This window comes from Lygodium microphyllum, chromosome 14 (assembly GCF_053477565.2).
Source record: "Lygodium microphyllum isolate KBCC chromosome 14, Lygodium_microphyllum_v1.1.10, whole genome shotgun sequence".
NCBI classification, from domain to species: Eukaryota; Viridiplantae; Streptophyta; class Polypodiopsida; order Schizaeales; family Lygodiaceae; genus Lygodium; species Lygodium microphyllum.
In genome coordinates this window covers 131,901,377-131,917,280 of record NC_141148.1, presented here as the reverse complement: position 1 = coordinate 131,917,280, position 15,904 = coordinate 131,901,377, and the positions used below count along the sequence as shown (strand labels likewise).

At 40.2% G+C, this 15,904-nt stretch overlaps 1 protein-coding gene across 5 annotated transcripts; it reads left to right on the top strand.

Moving 5' to 3' along the window:
* Nucleotides 1-3,512: 3,512 nt before the first annotated feature.
* On the top strand, nucleotides 3,513-8,504 carry LOC148026121 (uncharacterized). Of its 5 annotated transcripts, XM_087693380.1 has the most exons (8): nucleotides 3,516-3,714; nucleotides 3,804-4,246; nucleotides 4,453-4,642; nucleotides 4,804-4,857; nucleotides 5,180-6,073; nucleotides 6,178-7,453; nucleotides 7,595-7,676; nucleotides 8,080-8,504. In XM_087693380.1, the coding sequence occupies exons 2-8, from the start codon at nucleotides 3,839-3,841 to the stop codon at nucleotides 8,287-8,289; spliced, it is 3,114 nt and encodes a 1,037-aa protein (XP_087549506.1). In that variant the 5' UTR covers nucleotides 3,516-3,714; nucleotides 3,804-3,838; the 3' UTR covers nucleotides 8,290-8,504. The 5 variants fall into 5 exon arrangements, with proteins under 5 accessions (XP_087549510.1, XP_087549506.1, XP_087549505.1 ...); XM_087693384.1 differs by having other exon boundaries at nucleotides 3,513-4,246; nucleotides 8,061-8,504; XM_087693379.1 differs by having other exon boundaries at nucleotides 3,516-4,246.
* The last annotated feature ends 7,400 nt before the right edge of the window (nucleotides 8,505-15,904 follow it).

The following is a 15,904-nucleotide window of genomic DNA, read 5'->3' as shown; positions in this document are numbered from 1 at the left end:
AATGCACATATGCTCATTTTCTAAATACTTTTGTTTTCTTCTCTACATGTAAGATGTGGCTTGAAGCACTTCAATCTGTGCAAGCAAGCAATGTATTGGATATATCTATGATCTCTAGCTTAATACAAGATTGGATATGATATTACTTTGGTTTTTTGATTTTTTTTAAATAGAAAAGAAAATAAGAAATTCCTTTGCTAATCTTATCCCTGCTCCCTTTTCTATCAACCCATTTTTGTTTCAACTTGGGCTTTTTACTTTAATCTGTATGTGTTTTTTTAAGAGCCTCTATTTTAAGAGAAAAAACTATATTCGTTCAATAAGTTGAATCTCCTAATGTACCATAAGGGGTTGTCCTAAAGTAGTAGTAGAGTCATCTAGATTCACTTTTCTCATTATAGTGCATTGCCAAAAGAGAGCATGACCTTACAATCCTATGTGTGCTCCAACCACCAATATGCCACACCAATCCACTTTTCTCTAAGTTGTGAGGAAGAATAATAATCATAAAGATGGAGGAGAAGAGGCTTTTCCCTCATGCTCCCCCACTACCTCATTTTCTTTCCCTCACTCACATGGGAAAGGGAGAGAAGAAACACAAGGTGCTATATAAGAGAAGTAGATGATGAGGATGGATGCAATTAGAGATGTTTCTTCCTCTCTCTCTCTCTCTCTCTCTCTCTCTCTCTCTCTCTCTCTCTCTCTCTCTCTCTCTCTCTCTCTCTCTCTCTCTCTCTCTCTCTCTCTCTCTCTCTCTCTCTCTCTCTCTCTCTCTCTCTCTCTCTCTCTCTCTCTCTCTCTCTCTCTCTCTCTCTCAATGAAGCTATGTTGGAAGTAAGAAAGTAGAGATAAAGCTTGAACTCAAAATTTACATACATAACCTCAACCCTTGGCCTCTCTCTCTCTCTCAAGTTTGGTCATCTATATTCACATGTCTTTGAGTCCTCTTTTCATGTAGAGGATAGGCTTGCCCACAAATCCACTTATTTTATAGGTTGTATGTGCATATATGAATAGAATATTAAAAATACGCAATAGAACTCCAAGAGATATCACAATGTACACATGAGTGATCCGGGCTCTCACTTTTTACTAAAATGTAGTGTCGGGAGATTTAACCAGTTCTATATGTTTATTTCAAAAAATCTACCTACAAACTTCATATCCATGTGTTTTGCAACATTTTCCAAAACATATGCACTCTCCATGTTCATCACCCATAACAAGCTTTGTTCTTTCTCATGGTCTATTAACTTATTTTTGTTATCCCCTTTGACTTCTCTTTGATTGATATGAGTGTTCTTTTTTACTTTGAATTTTTGAGAAAAGAACTTCACGGTCTTTTTTTAACCTTCTCTGTTTTGGGGTAATAGCATACATAACCTTGTTTCACACCTATTCACATGCCACTCACTATCTCAACAGTTATACCAACCCCATCGACCCTCTAAAATCTTTGCACTCTTCAAATTTCATGGGATTGGGTATAAGATTTTCTAAAAAAGGAATACTTTAATTAAACTTATGTCACTAGAAATGTGTGTGTTCTTTTTGCATGCATGTGTGCATGTGCACACCTACATGCACACACACACAAATGTAAAAGAAAATTGGTTCCATAGCTCCTATACACATGGCTTAAGACATTTGTGTACACAAGCTAGGTTAGAGCTTATACCTTAAATTGGTGAGAATATAAAATGTAAGTTCACAACTATATAAAGGATATTTGTGACAAATTTTCCACAATGAAAAAGTCTCACATTAGTTCCCAAGGCATGAGAGTCATGCAAATTATATCTAAGGCTATAATTAAAACGTATAATAACGGGAGATGTATAACGTAAGTGAGGCATTGGAATCGTCATTACATTTTGATATGAGTTCTTTATAGGCACACGTGTTTGATTAGTTATTTTGTAGTCATAGTAGGATTTGTTTGTGCTTTGATTTCATCTTTGAGGCCTCGTACATTTTTAATGAACACTCATTCTACAACATCCAATGAATGAAAGGAAGGTCTTGGGGTGACTTTGTTTATGAGTTGATAAGAGTTGGTGGCTAAACATTATTTCAATTGTAGCACCTAACTCATAAGCTAAAGGGACTAGGACAATGAGGTCAACCTTTGTAGTCATTTGTTAACCCTTCCCAAGAATTGCAAATCTAGTCTAGATTTCTTTACAAGAAATTGATGATGAGATGGTGTAGTATATGTTGCTTTTATACAAAAAAAGAGAGCAAAAAGTACACATATCTCCTTATTTCAAGGAGACACCTTACTAGCATCTTCTTGTTCTTTCTAATAGTCCATAGATGGCAAAGTCCCATTAAGCATCTTTTGATATAAAAAGGAGCATAAAGGACATGAGTGGGATGCCTCATTCCCATGATAGTAATATATTAACATTATGTTCCAACATAATGACTAGAATGCTCATGAGACAAACTCCGATCCTTATGGCCTTTTGAAAGAGGAAGAAATATTGAGACCCAATCCAATGGATATTGTACACTTCAGCTTATGCCTTCCTTGCCTTGTCTCTTTTACCGTCTAGTTGTCACATTGCCTATAGAGTGAAGTCGCAGTAATGATATGTTTTATGTCATATCTCATCAATTCTCAAGCATAAGGGTTGTATGTAGAGTTGATCAAATCCCTTCAATAAAGGTTGCACAAGTCATTGAGCAAAACACATAAAGCTGAGCAGGAGGAATGCTTCTTCATAGGCATTCAACAAGGAGTGTCAAATCGGGTGAGGAGAACACCAATACGATGTTATGCAAAATATCTCAATGTGAGATTTTGGTAATGTTTGGGTTTGAGATACATATAACTCAAGGCTATTTTGGGTGAGGTGCCTTGGAGTCACCAACTTGCACAACAAACAAGGCCCAAGGAAATGTGAATGGGATCAACATTACACGAATCAACCAATGTCACATCAAAAAATGTGAAATTGCACTATCACATTTCTAATAGCCTTGGCATTGCAATGTCACATTTTGCAATATTGTCATTGCATACATGTGTAGTGACATCGATGCATTGTCATCTTCACAGTATTGCTGCTCTATTGGCAAGTTTGGAGCCCGAAACATCATCTAGGTTGTTGAACCACTAGCATACTTGATGCGCTAGGCCCTCATCTACGATGTATAGCTAGTTTATGCTATGGAAAAGGATCGATAGCCCCTTTGAGGGGGGGCGAAACTTATACAAGGCCCACCATATTGGACATTTAAGTGTGTGAAATGAAACAAGGAGAGCCTAAAGTTGTGTAGCATCCACAATGCATTGTGATTGTGATGGAAACGGTTAAGCTGCTTTTGAAGAATGATACACTTGAACGATCTTAAACAAATCAACATAGCCAAGGAAAAGGATGGGAAACTTGGGAATCAAATGGTTTTGGGCAGGCCCTTTCAAGTTGGAAAGGCCCTTTTGTGGGTAGGGTATATCCGGTGGGCACAGCCTTTGGTTTGTTGTTATTAATTTTAAATTAACGCAGTTGATTTTGCGTGGGAGGGCACCTCCGTTCCCCTCTCTCTCTCTCTCTCTCTCTCTCTCTCTCTCTCTCTCTGTGTGGCTGCCTGCTAGCTGATTCTAGGAACTACCTACTCACATATCCTTTCAAGCCATCCTCTTACATGCCTGCATTCGCCTAGCCGCTCTAGTCAAGTAATCATTATCATGCAGCAGACTGCAGTAAGGTAGAATCATAGTGACCATAGTACTGTTTGCGAGAGCTAAAGTTGATCCGCTGTTTGATTCTTGATCATAGTCTCTTCTCCCCTCTCAGGAATTACCTGACAGAGAGGACCACATAGAGAGAGTATGACCAAGGTGCAGCTGCAGCAGAGACAGACTGGACACAGAAGTCTAATGGCAGCTTCTGCAGATGATCAAGAGTTCATGCGTGATCATCCAGCTCCTGACCAAAAAGGGCCAGAAGTTGTCGCAGATGATGATCATGGCAGTCCGATCTCTGTCATTGGCCACGGTCATTCGTCAGCCATAAGCCTGAGCCACCACTCCTCGGCCTCCGCAAGCATGGAGCATCCTATCAGCTGCACGGGAGGATCAGGAGCAGGCCAGCAGCAGCATTACGATGGAAGCTCCAGGGACGACCAAAGATCAACGGCAGGTTCGGCAGTCGAAGATCAGAAGATCAGTTGTGCGGACCAGATGGATGGAAAAGCTTGTGCCATTTATGCATTCGATCCATACGAACTGATTGCGAAAGTATGCCCCCCTCCCGCCCTTTCCGCTTTGATGATGTAAATTTGCACTCTGCAAAGAAAGTCGACGTTTCTTTCTTTCTAAATTCTTCCTATTTCTTCTCCATTAATGCTCCCTTTTTCTCCTCTCCTTTTAAGGTTCTGGATAAAGGAGAGAAACATCTTTTGACAAACAGTGTGTCTAATGCGTAGCAATTATTGTATGAACAGCTAAATGATGCACGATCCGAGCAAATTGGAGGGCGTTTTAACCAGGATGATTCCTCACTAATGCTCCACGATGATCCTGTAAATGACGAGGATGATGAACTAGCCGAGCCATTTTACAAGGACCTGTTTTCAGACACAGAATCGGCAAATCTTGCGTCTTCGACAGATCGGTTCTCCATAGCGTGTAAAGGTGATTGATTGATACAATTCTTTGGTAACGAGAATTTGCAATCATCTCTCAGCTTGGAATGAGCTGCAATCGGATGTATGTAATAGCTATGGCCGGATTAAGTGGATATCAATCAATGTCTATTAAATTCTGCGGTTTTAGTTCTGACTCCGTGTGTGCAGAAGAGGCCGACACCGAAGACTCGCTGATTGACTTCTTCCCGTGTGCAGGCAGAGGTATAGATAACTGCGTCTGCATGCGAGCCTTTACATACGAGTTGAATAATCTTCTCTTCGCTCGCATTCAAGAAGCGAGACGTTTTTTTTTTCTTTTCTGGCGACCCTTCACTGGTCGCATTTTCGTGCTTTGGGGCGGGGGTGTCTGCCGGGGCCGTTTTATGAGGCGTTTCATGATGCATTCGAATTTCTTTCTTTGCTTCACGTGTGTGCTCATGCTAATGAAACTCCTGTACAATTATATAATGCTTGTTTCGACGAGCTTCTGTTGCTTTAATGTGTCAACAAGCGCCTAATCTTCGTAGCATTTGGCCTCCCACAGGATTGCAATTAGACGATCATGATGAAAATGGAGATGGTACCCCCATGTTGCAGAATATGAACAGCAGAGAGCACTACGCTAAATTGGCTGACGCATTTAGGAAGGGACTACTGAGAAATCTTAATCACACGAGCCAGACTGTCGATCTTCACAAATCAGGATCAGAGGGTGAGCTTGATGCGAAGGAAGTTGGCTCCAAATCGGTGTCCAATAACTTAATATGCACAGCATTGGCGCCGTCAAAGTGGAGGCATGCACAGAAATGGCTTGTGAAAACAGATCAGGCAAACGCCGCCATGATCAAAGCACGCAGCAATAACTGGCCGCGCTCCTCCAGTTCATCAGGAAGCAGGCTCAGCGATGGTGAGCTTAACATAAGTACTAATAATCGAGTTCAATCAGATGAGTATGATGATTCCACCCGTAGTCGAGGCCGCAATTTCTCCCAAGAGCTCCCAAAACATGTTTATCGAGCCAAAATAAGGCGGAATTTCTCTCACGAGCTCTCCAGACCGTCCCAATTGTTGTTGTCCCCTAATCACTGCAGTACCTGCACTGATCAGCAGCAATTAATCAATAAGGCTATGGGCAATGGACCAGCTACAATATGTCATGAGAATCATCATAATAATGCACCAAGCCAGGAAGACATGTGGCAGGCCATCAACCGCAAGCTAGAGCCCTTCTCATCCAACACTAGCAGCAGCAGCAAGACTCAGTTCCAATCACTCAACAAGAAATCAAGCCCTTTGAGAGTCAAAGATCCATGTTCTGCTGCTGCAATATTTACGAAATATAAGACTTCTAGAACTAGTTCTGATTATCAGTATCAGGCAAAGCATAAATTGGATGCTGAATTACATGATAAGCGACAGACAATTTTGTTACCACAAGGTATGTAATGAACAACGTCATAAGGTTGCTACTAATTTCCACTTGTGGTATTTTAATTGTTCATACATGGCTGAACTTCTACTAAGTTGGAACATGATGCAAAGTTGTTATTACAGATAAGTCTACGACGGGTCATGAAATTAGTGAGGACAGATCAACTACAGTTAGTCAGGCAACAGAAAGGACGTCGTTAGGCAAGCAGCGGGAGTTGACAGAAGCATCCACAGAGACCCATTCATGTGACTTGATGATGCCATCGGCCCACACCAATTGTATGAATGATCACAAGAACACCAATACCATAAACACCATGGCTTATAATGGCCCTTCTATTGTCTCCAATCCTAGCATTCTTGGTGATGATGATGACGATAATTATGCGGGGGGCATTAATGATGCAAAGCAGCGAAGGGCCTTCTCGACGGGGAGGTTAAGGGATGTCGGCACGCAGGTGACGCCTTTGTGCAGTGCTCGTGCTTCTCCTGTAATTAGCAGCAAAACTGTGAGTGCTAATCTGCTATCAACTACTAACAGCAAAAATGTGAGCACTAATCCGATGCTGATCAAGCAACAACAGGGGGCAGATTTTGTTAATCCAGACATAATTAGCGTGGCTAATCAGATTGGCATAATAATTGCTGATGATCAGCTCCCTAAACAGGCGTACCCTGCCACCTCCCCTCCTCGCCACAACACACCCACCCGACCAAGTCCAATCCTCGATGAGACAACTAATCGCTCATCCGATCAGGTGCTAGCCAGCGTAAATTTCAAGCGTTGCGCGGGCGGCAGCTGTAATAACACAATGACTATAAACCCGGTGGAGTTGCAAAGCTGCCATCTTGCTAAGCTTGAACTGGAGGACTCTCTAGACGTGATCCCTGCAGATGATGATCAGTACAACAATGGCAGTACAGTAATTAACACGTGTAATAACAAGAAGAGCACTATTAAGCCACGGCTGACTGGTGATCATATAAACAATATGAACCATAATCAATCTGCGGCCGAAGTAGCTCCATCTGCATCTACATCCAACCTTATCAGCCACTACCATCCCTGGTGGCCAGGCATGCGCGACTGGCTAGCTGATCAGGACCAGTATTATATGCAGGATAATGATAATCTTGACGCAGCTAATGATGCTGGGCCTGCTGCTGCAATTACTACCGCTGAAAGCGAGGGTTGCGCCTTTCTCCTTGATCATCACCATCAGTTCCGAACTGCATGCACGGCCAGTAATGCAAGGCGACCTAACCATCGGAGTGGCCATGGCCAGCAGCATACTTCATCTTCTTCGAATTCCGTCACCAAGTTCAATCTATTGGAAGCCAGGGCTTCCGCCTGGGAGCACGCAGAAAGAGCGAAGTACACGGCGAGGTCAGTATCGCAATATTATATAATAAGCCATCGACTGATTAACGTCATGCCTCTGCTAATAATTCCTTTCCATCTGCATGACCAGTTGTACTTATAAATCTTATAGCGCTTAATCAATATATCTTAATTATCAATCCGCAGACACAAGCGCGAAGAAGCTAAGATCGAAGCTTGGGAGAATCTGCAGCGGGCGAAGGCGGAGGCCGAACTGAGGAAATTGGAGGTAATCATCATAATCATAACTGAATTAACTAAACTAGAAAGCTATAACCGTTCGTTATAAGTTTTACAAAGGACGACGTCGTTGTCGTCGAGAGGGTCCGCGACGACTAAGTTATAGCAATATTCTGCGCTTAAAACTATGCATGAATATCCTCGTAAACCGATGCTGATCAAACCAACAGTTACTCATGATGAGAGTGGATCCGGTAGGAGGGCATGAGGTAATTAATCAACGAGAAACATCAGGCCCGGCTAATTATTTACATGCCTGATGGAAGCAATAGATTAATCGTCATGAAAACTCATATTAAGTACCTAGCGGGGTATAGATGAAGTAGTTGATCAACCAAGGCGACGTAATATTATTCTGATGATGTATAAATAGTGTGTGATGATGATGGCAGGCGAAGCTGGAGAGGCTGAGGAGCGAGGCGGTGGAGAAGATAATGGGGAAGCTGGCGGGGGCGCAGCGGCGGGCGGAGGAGATGCGCGCCAGCGCGGAGGCCCAAAAGGCCGATAACCTCGCGCGCGTGGCCGAGCGTGCCAATTTCATCCGCCAGAACGGGCCCCACTTCCCCGCCAGCTTCACCGTCTGCTTCACGCGCATCCCTTAGTTAATCACTCGGACTAAAATAGCACACTTCCTCTGTTTACTATTGTTTCATAATACAATAAACAGCTATCCCAACCAACCCAAAAGAACAATATTTATTTATGGCATTATGAGATGTATCTATCTAGATTATCATTTCTGCCAAGCTTTGTCATCGATCGATGCATCTGTCCAATTAGGCCGTTCCAAATCCAATCGAACGTTTTTGTTTGCTTCCGTTTCCTCTTCTCTTCTATTTTCAGCCTACGATCGTCATCGGCTCTAATTTGCCAATTGCCGCTTTGAAAGAGTGCGAGTGCAGAATTCAAACTTCGAACCGGACGTGCGTGTGTGCTTGGTCTGTCACGACGCACATCGATCATGTGGAGGGAGCATTCAATTCTGAGTTTCTCTATTAATAATAGAGTATAGAATATATATATATAATAAGGAACTATTGACACTAAAACGCCAAGTATATATATATGTATGCTCCAGCTTCCTTCGACATCGACAAAATTTAAAACAAAGCACGAGCCTGCAGACGTTTCGTGCAAGGGCCTTGTTCCATCTATATGTTTCTTTTCTTTAGCTGGTATTCCATACACATCTAACCTGTACCACCTAAGGATAGAGATTTCCAAATTCCAATGCCCAAGCTCTACATTGAGAGTTCACACATGAGGCCTACTATCAAGTGTCAGCCTTGTCAGAGAGAGACTGACTACTAACTAGCTAGAGTTCTGATGCACCAGAGCTACAAGAACTTAACAAGGTTCCGTTATACTTATTATGCACCCCCATGATCCCCCCCCCCCCCCCCATCCTACTTTGACTCTGCTTTAATCATGTCACTACTATTCAATCGATTCCGACTTGCCTTTCTGCTCTTTTTTTAACGACTTATTTTAGATGATTTTATGCCAATTTCCTATGGCTTATACGTTATTCTACGATGGATATGATTTATGCCAATTTCCTACGGCTGCAGAAATATGTTTTTTGGTCAAATCATACAAGTTTGCAAAATTAACACCCACTCCTGAGGAGGAACGATGCAATCTTAGAATTGATATTTTCTTCCATTTTTAAGAAATTTTGCAAATACCATGACACGTTACATGTACATACATCTTTCCCACAATTTTGAGAAGGCCTTTGCCAAATTCAAGCTGATGGATACTTCAAATCGAAGTCTTTTCCCAAACACTACAAGAAATGCCTCTCTCTACACTCTTCTCGAAAAGTAAAACCCCAGAAGGAGAGAGAGAGAGAGAGAGAGGGGCAAGCAGGGCTGGTTCTTTGTGGAGGAGCAGCTGATCTCGCTTGCAATCGCAATCCATCATCATCAGTATCATCATCATCGACTGTGGCGCTGGCGCAGTGCAGGATCGCAGTTTCAGACAACTTGGCAATATTGCGACGCGATGGCGAATCTTAGCTGACAGATCAGAGTAGCTTGCGTGTCTACTATAATTTCGAAACCTCATCAACAGAGACGGTTGGACGACCTTATGAAATTAATAACACGACAAATAGTTCGTATATGCATGCCGCAGCATTAAAATCCTCAAGGCTGTAATGAATATACATATATATATATATATATATATAAGAGACCCGCTCATATCTTCTTATGTCCTGTAAATCGCATCAGAATACGAGACTCGTACTCTGCCGGGTACGTCTATTATAATTATATATATATTTCACCCACCCGACACTCAACTGATATGCTGCTGCTGCTGCCCGCATCCAAGAAAGGCTGCTGTTTTCACGGACTTTTGTTTATTGGGGTGTTGGGGCAGAGAAGCATGTCCATGGTCGATGCATCATGTGTAATATTGATGTTTCGTGTCCAATGATCCCAGCATGGACGTAGGATACATGCATGTCATGCAAAAGAAATATCATCAACAAATAATATAGATCAGGCTTAGGGACGAGTTGTATTCATCGGCGGCCGGCTAGACGAAATGAGCTAAATTCCTGTTTAAATTGGAAAGGAGTTGTTAATTTTAATCAAGACAATCGTTGAAATAATCAGAAACGGCAATTACAATCCTCTAATTTTAGAGGCGTTTTCTTTTCAACGCTAACAATTTTCTGTTTCGAAATCAACGGCAAACAAAAAGCATATCAATCTAACATGGTTGCCAATTTAAACTTACAAATAATAGAAGCATCGTTCAATTAAAAGAATCAAGATACTTGGGAAAAACACGTACATATATACACGCATACACACATATTATGTATGCATGTATGTATGTAAGTAGAGAGAGAAGGGACTAAGACATACACACATATGTTTGATATATGTGCATGTATGTTTGTAAGCATTGTATGTATGTATATAAAACAAGGGGAGAAGGGACTCCATATCTATACTATTAGTTAAGGAAAGGTGGGGGGCGGGTGCCATGTGACAGCCCCCTATCTCCCCCCACAAAAAACAAAGAGAACACAGGGGTGGGTGCCACGCGTCCAGCCCCCCCCCCCCCGTAAAAATCGCGCCGGGGCGAGCTTAGGCGCGGAGCGCCTAGTATGTATGTATATAAAAGTAAGAGAGAAGGGACTAATGCATATCAATATGAGAGAGAGAGAGAGAGAGTGTGTGTGTGTGTGTGTGTGTGTCTCAATGAGCAAGTGAGTGATAAACTTAGTGGCCAAAGAGAGAGAAACATTAGAAAATGAGTTTTTTGTTTTTTGTTTTTTGTTTTGTTGGCAAGTACTCATAGCAAGAGCAAAGGCCATGCAAAGCACACATTACAAAAATAATGTGCAATTAACATGCAAGAAGAGTGATGTTGTCCATACATACTCCACACAAAGATATCAAGCTTTTTTGTTGTGACCCCACTAACTAAAAGATATATTATACACCAAAATGCATCCTGTGTGGTAAACCCTTGCACTTTAAGTTAAATTCACTATTAAGGCACAACAAATATTAAGTATCGGTATTTAATATTGCATATTAATATTGGTTGATAATATTAAATAGACTATAAATATATAAATGAAATGAATGTTAGCTTTAGTATGCTTTTAGAAAAAATTCACCACAACCACAATGGGTTGCCTTTGGTAGGCCCAAAAATGCAACTGTCTACGACTATATATCGTACACACACACATGCACACACGCACAGCTTTTTTTGTGAAATACATGGTGCACATGTACACACACACATCCCAAGCTTTTAGGCTTACAAAATATTCAACACCTTAATCCTCCATTTTAATCTAGAACAAACCTAAAGGACCTATTTTGCTAGCTCCAATATCTCCAATATCAATTGTTGACATAGACCCTAGTTGCAATAAAGGACACATGTTCTATAATTAACAAATTGGCAAACAACCTAGTAGAAAGAACATATTCATTATGCATTTCACTATAACCAACTAAGGGAACTAAGACTTAATCATTTCCAATATGATATTATGGGTTTTCTAAAGTTTTGAGCATTTTCACAAGGCAGATATAGTTGTTTGGAAGCCATATAACGACCTTCAACGTGTGCATGTCCAAGATTATGTGTGTGCGTGTGCACACGCACATGCACACACGCACATGTGTGGTGCATAGATGTGCACCCATGCATTCATGCCCTTGAAAATTGAGCAAACCTAAATTTGCAACTTAGTCAATCATATCAATGTTCACTATCACAATGTACCATCCTCACATCATTATATATCTTGGACAATGGAAAAAAGTGCTAGGTTTAGTGCTCAATCATGACCTAGGAACTAATGCATTGTAGAGGAAAAAGAGACCTCGCACTCATTTGTCTCATTTTTTGGTCCTCAAACCTAACCACAATGCTTACTCGAATCTAACCATAATGCATTTTGTCATATCTCGAGTTTCAATTGTCGTACTCCTTTTTGTTGACATTATGTTTCTCATGTCCACAAAAACCGTAGAGATCGTGTTCAAGCACCATTTTAAACACCAATAATTTGAGAAACAAAAACTTTCTTGACAACCACTAACTTCCACCATAAAAGCCTACTCATCTTTTTACAACACATGTAATCATATAATATCAAAAAAAATCCATGATTGGAATTGTGTTGGCCACATTCAAAAGACAAATGTGACCATTCAAGTCCTTTTTGAGAGTATCATAAAAGAGTTTCTAGTGAACGATTCCCCCTTCAAATGTATTAGCCCTAAGATTTCTATAAATAAGACACATTTCATATCTTGAACATATTTGAACATTTGTTTCTCATGATTAGACATAATCAAAATAGAGTATTTACATGCTTAATGTGTTTTCAGCATAATCAAAGTACATATGTCATTAATGTAATTTTTTAAAGTCAACTATTTAAGATAAGTATATGATATAGTTAATTGTTAGCCTACAATGTGTACTTGTATATCATTTCAACTCTATAAAAAGGAAATTGTATCATTTCAAATTCTAAAGCGACAATTCTCTAACTTATATGACAACGTATAGATAGAACTATGGGGTGCCCAAGTATATACTATTCTCATATTGCACATGACCTCTGCATTGTCATTGATACTCTCAATGCTATAATACACTTAACCAATATAATGGTCTAACATTAAAAAATTCATACATGCAAAAAAAAAAAGTTCAAATGAGTGATTGAATATATTATCATAGAGCACATAGGTTTTGTTTTTGGCTAGCCAAAGAAGATGTAGTTTTGGTTTTTGTTTAGCATTCCTCTTTCTCTTCCTTCCAATTATCTTCCTCTTAATTTCCTTTATCTAAATCCTCTTCCTCTTGATCCTCTTTCTCTTTCTCCTCTTCTTGTCCCCTTTAACATTGTCACTTTGCCATCTCTCCTCTCACAAAGTGTATCGTATCATCCTAGTGATTGACCCCTTGCAAAGTGTTATCTTTTTCCATCATGTGTTATTTTACCTTACAACCAAGCTTTCTTCTTCCAAGTTCTTATCTTTTCACCTCACTCACTCTCTTCTCTATTAAGCTACTTCTTTGCAAACTTGTATCTCACTTGTAGAAGGTCCTTGGAGCATACAAATATTACTACTCATTTATCATAGTTGGAACAACTTGCACTAATCTCACCATCAACCTACATGACTTTTAGCTAAGTTCATCAAATAACACATACCCAAATACTAGGCAAGTATTTCACTCTATGATTGTACTTAACTATTAATCAATTTACATTATTACTCTCATATAATAATTAGATTTTATGTATTTACATAGTTAATTCTTACTAGTAGAGTTATTTTAAAAAATAAGGGTTACAATTGTTCGCATTGTTCCTCACATTCACTTCCAAAACTTTTGTATCCCATATCATTTTGCTCTTCATTGTTATGTTGTGTAATTCTAGACTTGTGTTATCGAGTCCATCCTCACCATCCCCCTATTCAACCCCTCCCCCCTAGTTCCCCCTCTATCCCCCCCAGTGGTCCCTAGACGCTCGTTCCATGGCATGCAACCTCCGCATCGTGTCGTGTTACCAGGCCATCATGCCTTAGATATCCCTATTGCACCACCGCAGCTCACTCACAACATGTGCAGTGCGTTGTTCTAACTCCCACTTGGGTAACTTGGCACCACTTGGGGTCACCAGATTGTGCAATGGAAGAGTTCTGGGATCACAAGGATCCACTTTCAACCATCTTGGACCATGATGCCATAGGGGGTGACACATTTCAATCCCACCTCTTGTCATGAGACTCAACTCCAATGAGTCATGTCGACTTGAACTTGGAGCAAGGGACCTAGTTTCTTCGACCAAATAGAAAATCTTGCATGCTGAGAGGCAAAAATGATGGTTGCTCCATGTCACGTCCACCATGGAGGGGGGGGGGGGGGGGGGGGGGGGGGTGGGGAGACATGGGGTTGCCCCCTTTAAGCATAGGATAGTGTGGCAAATATTTCTATATATGCCCTAAAACATATAAACATTGGGGCAAACTCAAGCTATTTCTTTGATTTTTTCTTTCACATGATTGGTGAAAAGCCTCCTTAACCTCAACATACCTTAGAAATATGGAGAAAGAAGAAAGATCAAAGTTATAACTCAACCTACTCAAATTTCAAAAAAAGTCAATCGAAGGGATCCGTGGTGCTATGTTCTCTATCTTTCTTTAGCCTTCCCTTGTTTTTTGTCCTTGTGTTCTCATCAAGCTATTTGAGATCTATCGCTAGGTACAATCTCTCCCTAGTTTGGTCTCCTAAGACTTCTATGTTTGGCTTGTCTCACTTTGATTGTTTTTAATGATTTGTTATCTATTTTCTATCTAGGTCTATTTCAATGTGGTTTGTTGTTTCCTTATACCTTTTTGCACATATGATTCTTGTGCTTATTTATTTCCCTATTAGGTGTAATCACAATTTGCTTTTCTCCTCTCATTTTTCTTTTTGAGCTCTTGTAGGAGAGTGTTTTCTTGTTGAATTAGTATAGTGCATGTACTTCTCTTTCCAAGATTTTGCAATGAGTGTATATGTGAAATTGGGTTTACCTTCTCTAGTCAATATGTTGAGTTACAATTCATATGCCTTTTATGCTTCTCATGCTCAATTAGGATTTAGAGTATCCAATTGATAGCATGTGTCACCTAACTTTCTTAGTACCAGTGATGTTCAAACAAATTGTTTGCTTTCTAACCCCTTTATGATACATTTCTCAAGTTGTTTTCTTCAATCACCATTTCCACCCTCATTCAGTGGGATTTCTCTTGCTAATGGACGATGTAGGTTCTCTTTTTCTTTCAATTCGACCTCTCCTCAAGAGTTATGCTAGGCCAATTGGCCTAGGCTATAGCCTTGTAGAGCTTAATAGGTTTTTCAACATGACCATGTATGCAACCAAGGTTCCCATTCACATACTCGCTCAATGGGATTTGTTAGCAAGATTGCCAACTCATGTGTTAGTCTGTGCATGTCTGTTAAGGCTAAGCACATTGTCTTTATTTTATGAATTTTTATTAAGATTTACTGGTGGAATTTGAGGTAGTTTATGCCACTTAGCTAGCATTTAATGTTGGATGACTAGCTGCTATTTATGGCCTATGTTGTGCCTATTTATAGTGGGCCTCCTCCTCCACCTCACATATATCATCATCATTCACTAGGTGGAATTCCTATTGGAGAAAAGAGCTAATGAAGGTGCCCACACAACACTGACTCACTCTTATATGCAACCATCTCCTATTTGGTATATGAATTCCATTTCTCAAGCATTCTTAGTATATGAATTCCATTTGTCAAACATTCTTATGTCTCTTATTTTGTAGTGTTCTTGTTTTCTCTTTGTCTTGTGTTCTAATAGTGTATTTCAACATATGTATATGCTTCCATTGTTGCATCGACTTCTGAACTAGGTTCTTACTATTAGTTTTTCTGCTACTTACATGCCTTTCTTCCATTGCTGATCAAGCGACCTTCCGCTCAATTTCAACTTGTGAGAGGTCCACTACTACCTACGTTTTCTATCTAGCCCCATGTGTTTTTAGCTTGCAATAGTGTTTCAACTTGTAAACATCTATTTGATGCATTAATTGCTCCATTAGCCAATTTTTTGGGTTTTTTCACATATTTTTTTTGTATTAGATTTTTGGTTATATTGCATGTGAACTCTCAATTTATGAAGTCTTT

What these genes read in the sequence shown, in the direction of transcription:
- LOC148026121 (XM_087693380.1), top strand. Translation starts at nt 3,839, where the DNA reads ATGACCAAGGTGCAGCTGCAGCAGAGACAGACTGGACACAGAAGTCTA. An exon ending in CATACGAACTGATTGCGAAA is followed by an intron (nt 4,247 to 4,452) that starts GTATGCCCCCCT and finishes TTGTATGAACAG; the next exon opens with CTAAATGATGCACGATCCGA. An exon ending in CTTCCCGTGTGCAGGCAGAG is followed by an intron (nt 4,858 to 5,179) that starts GTATAGATAACT and finishes GGCCTCCCACAG; the next exon opens with GATTGCAATTAGACGATCAT.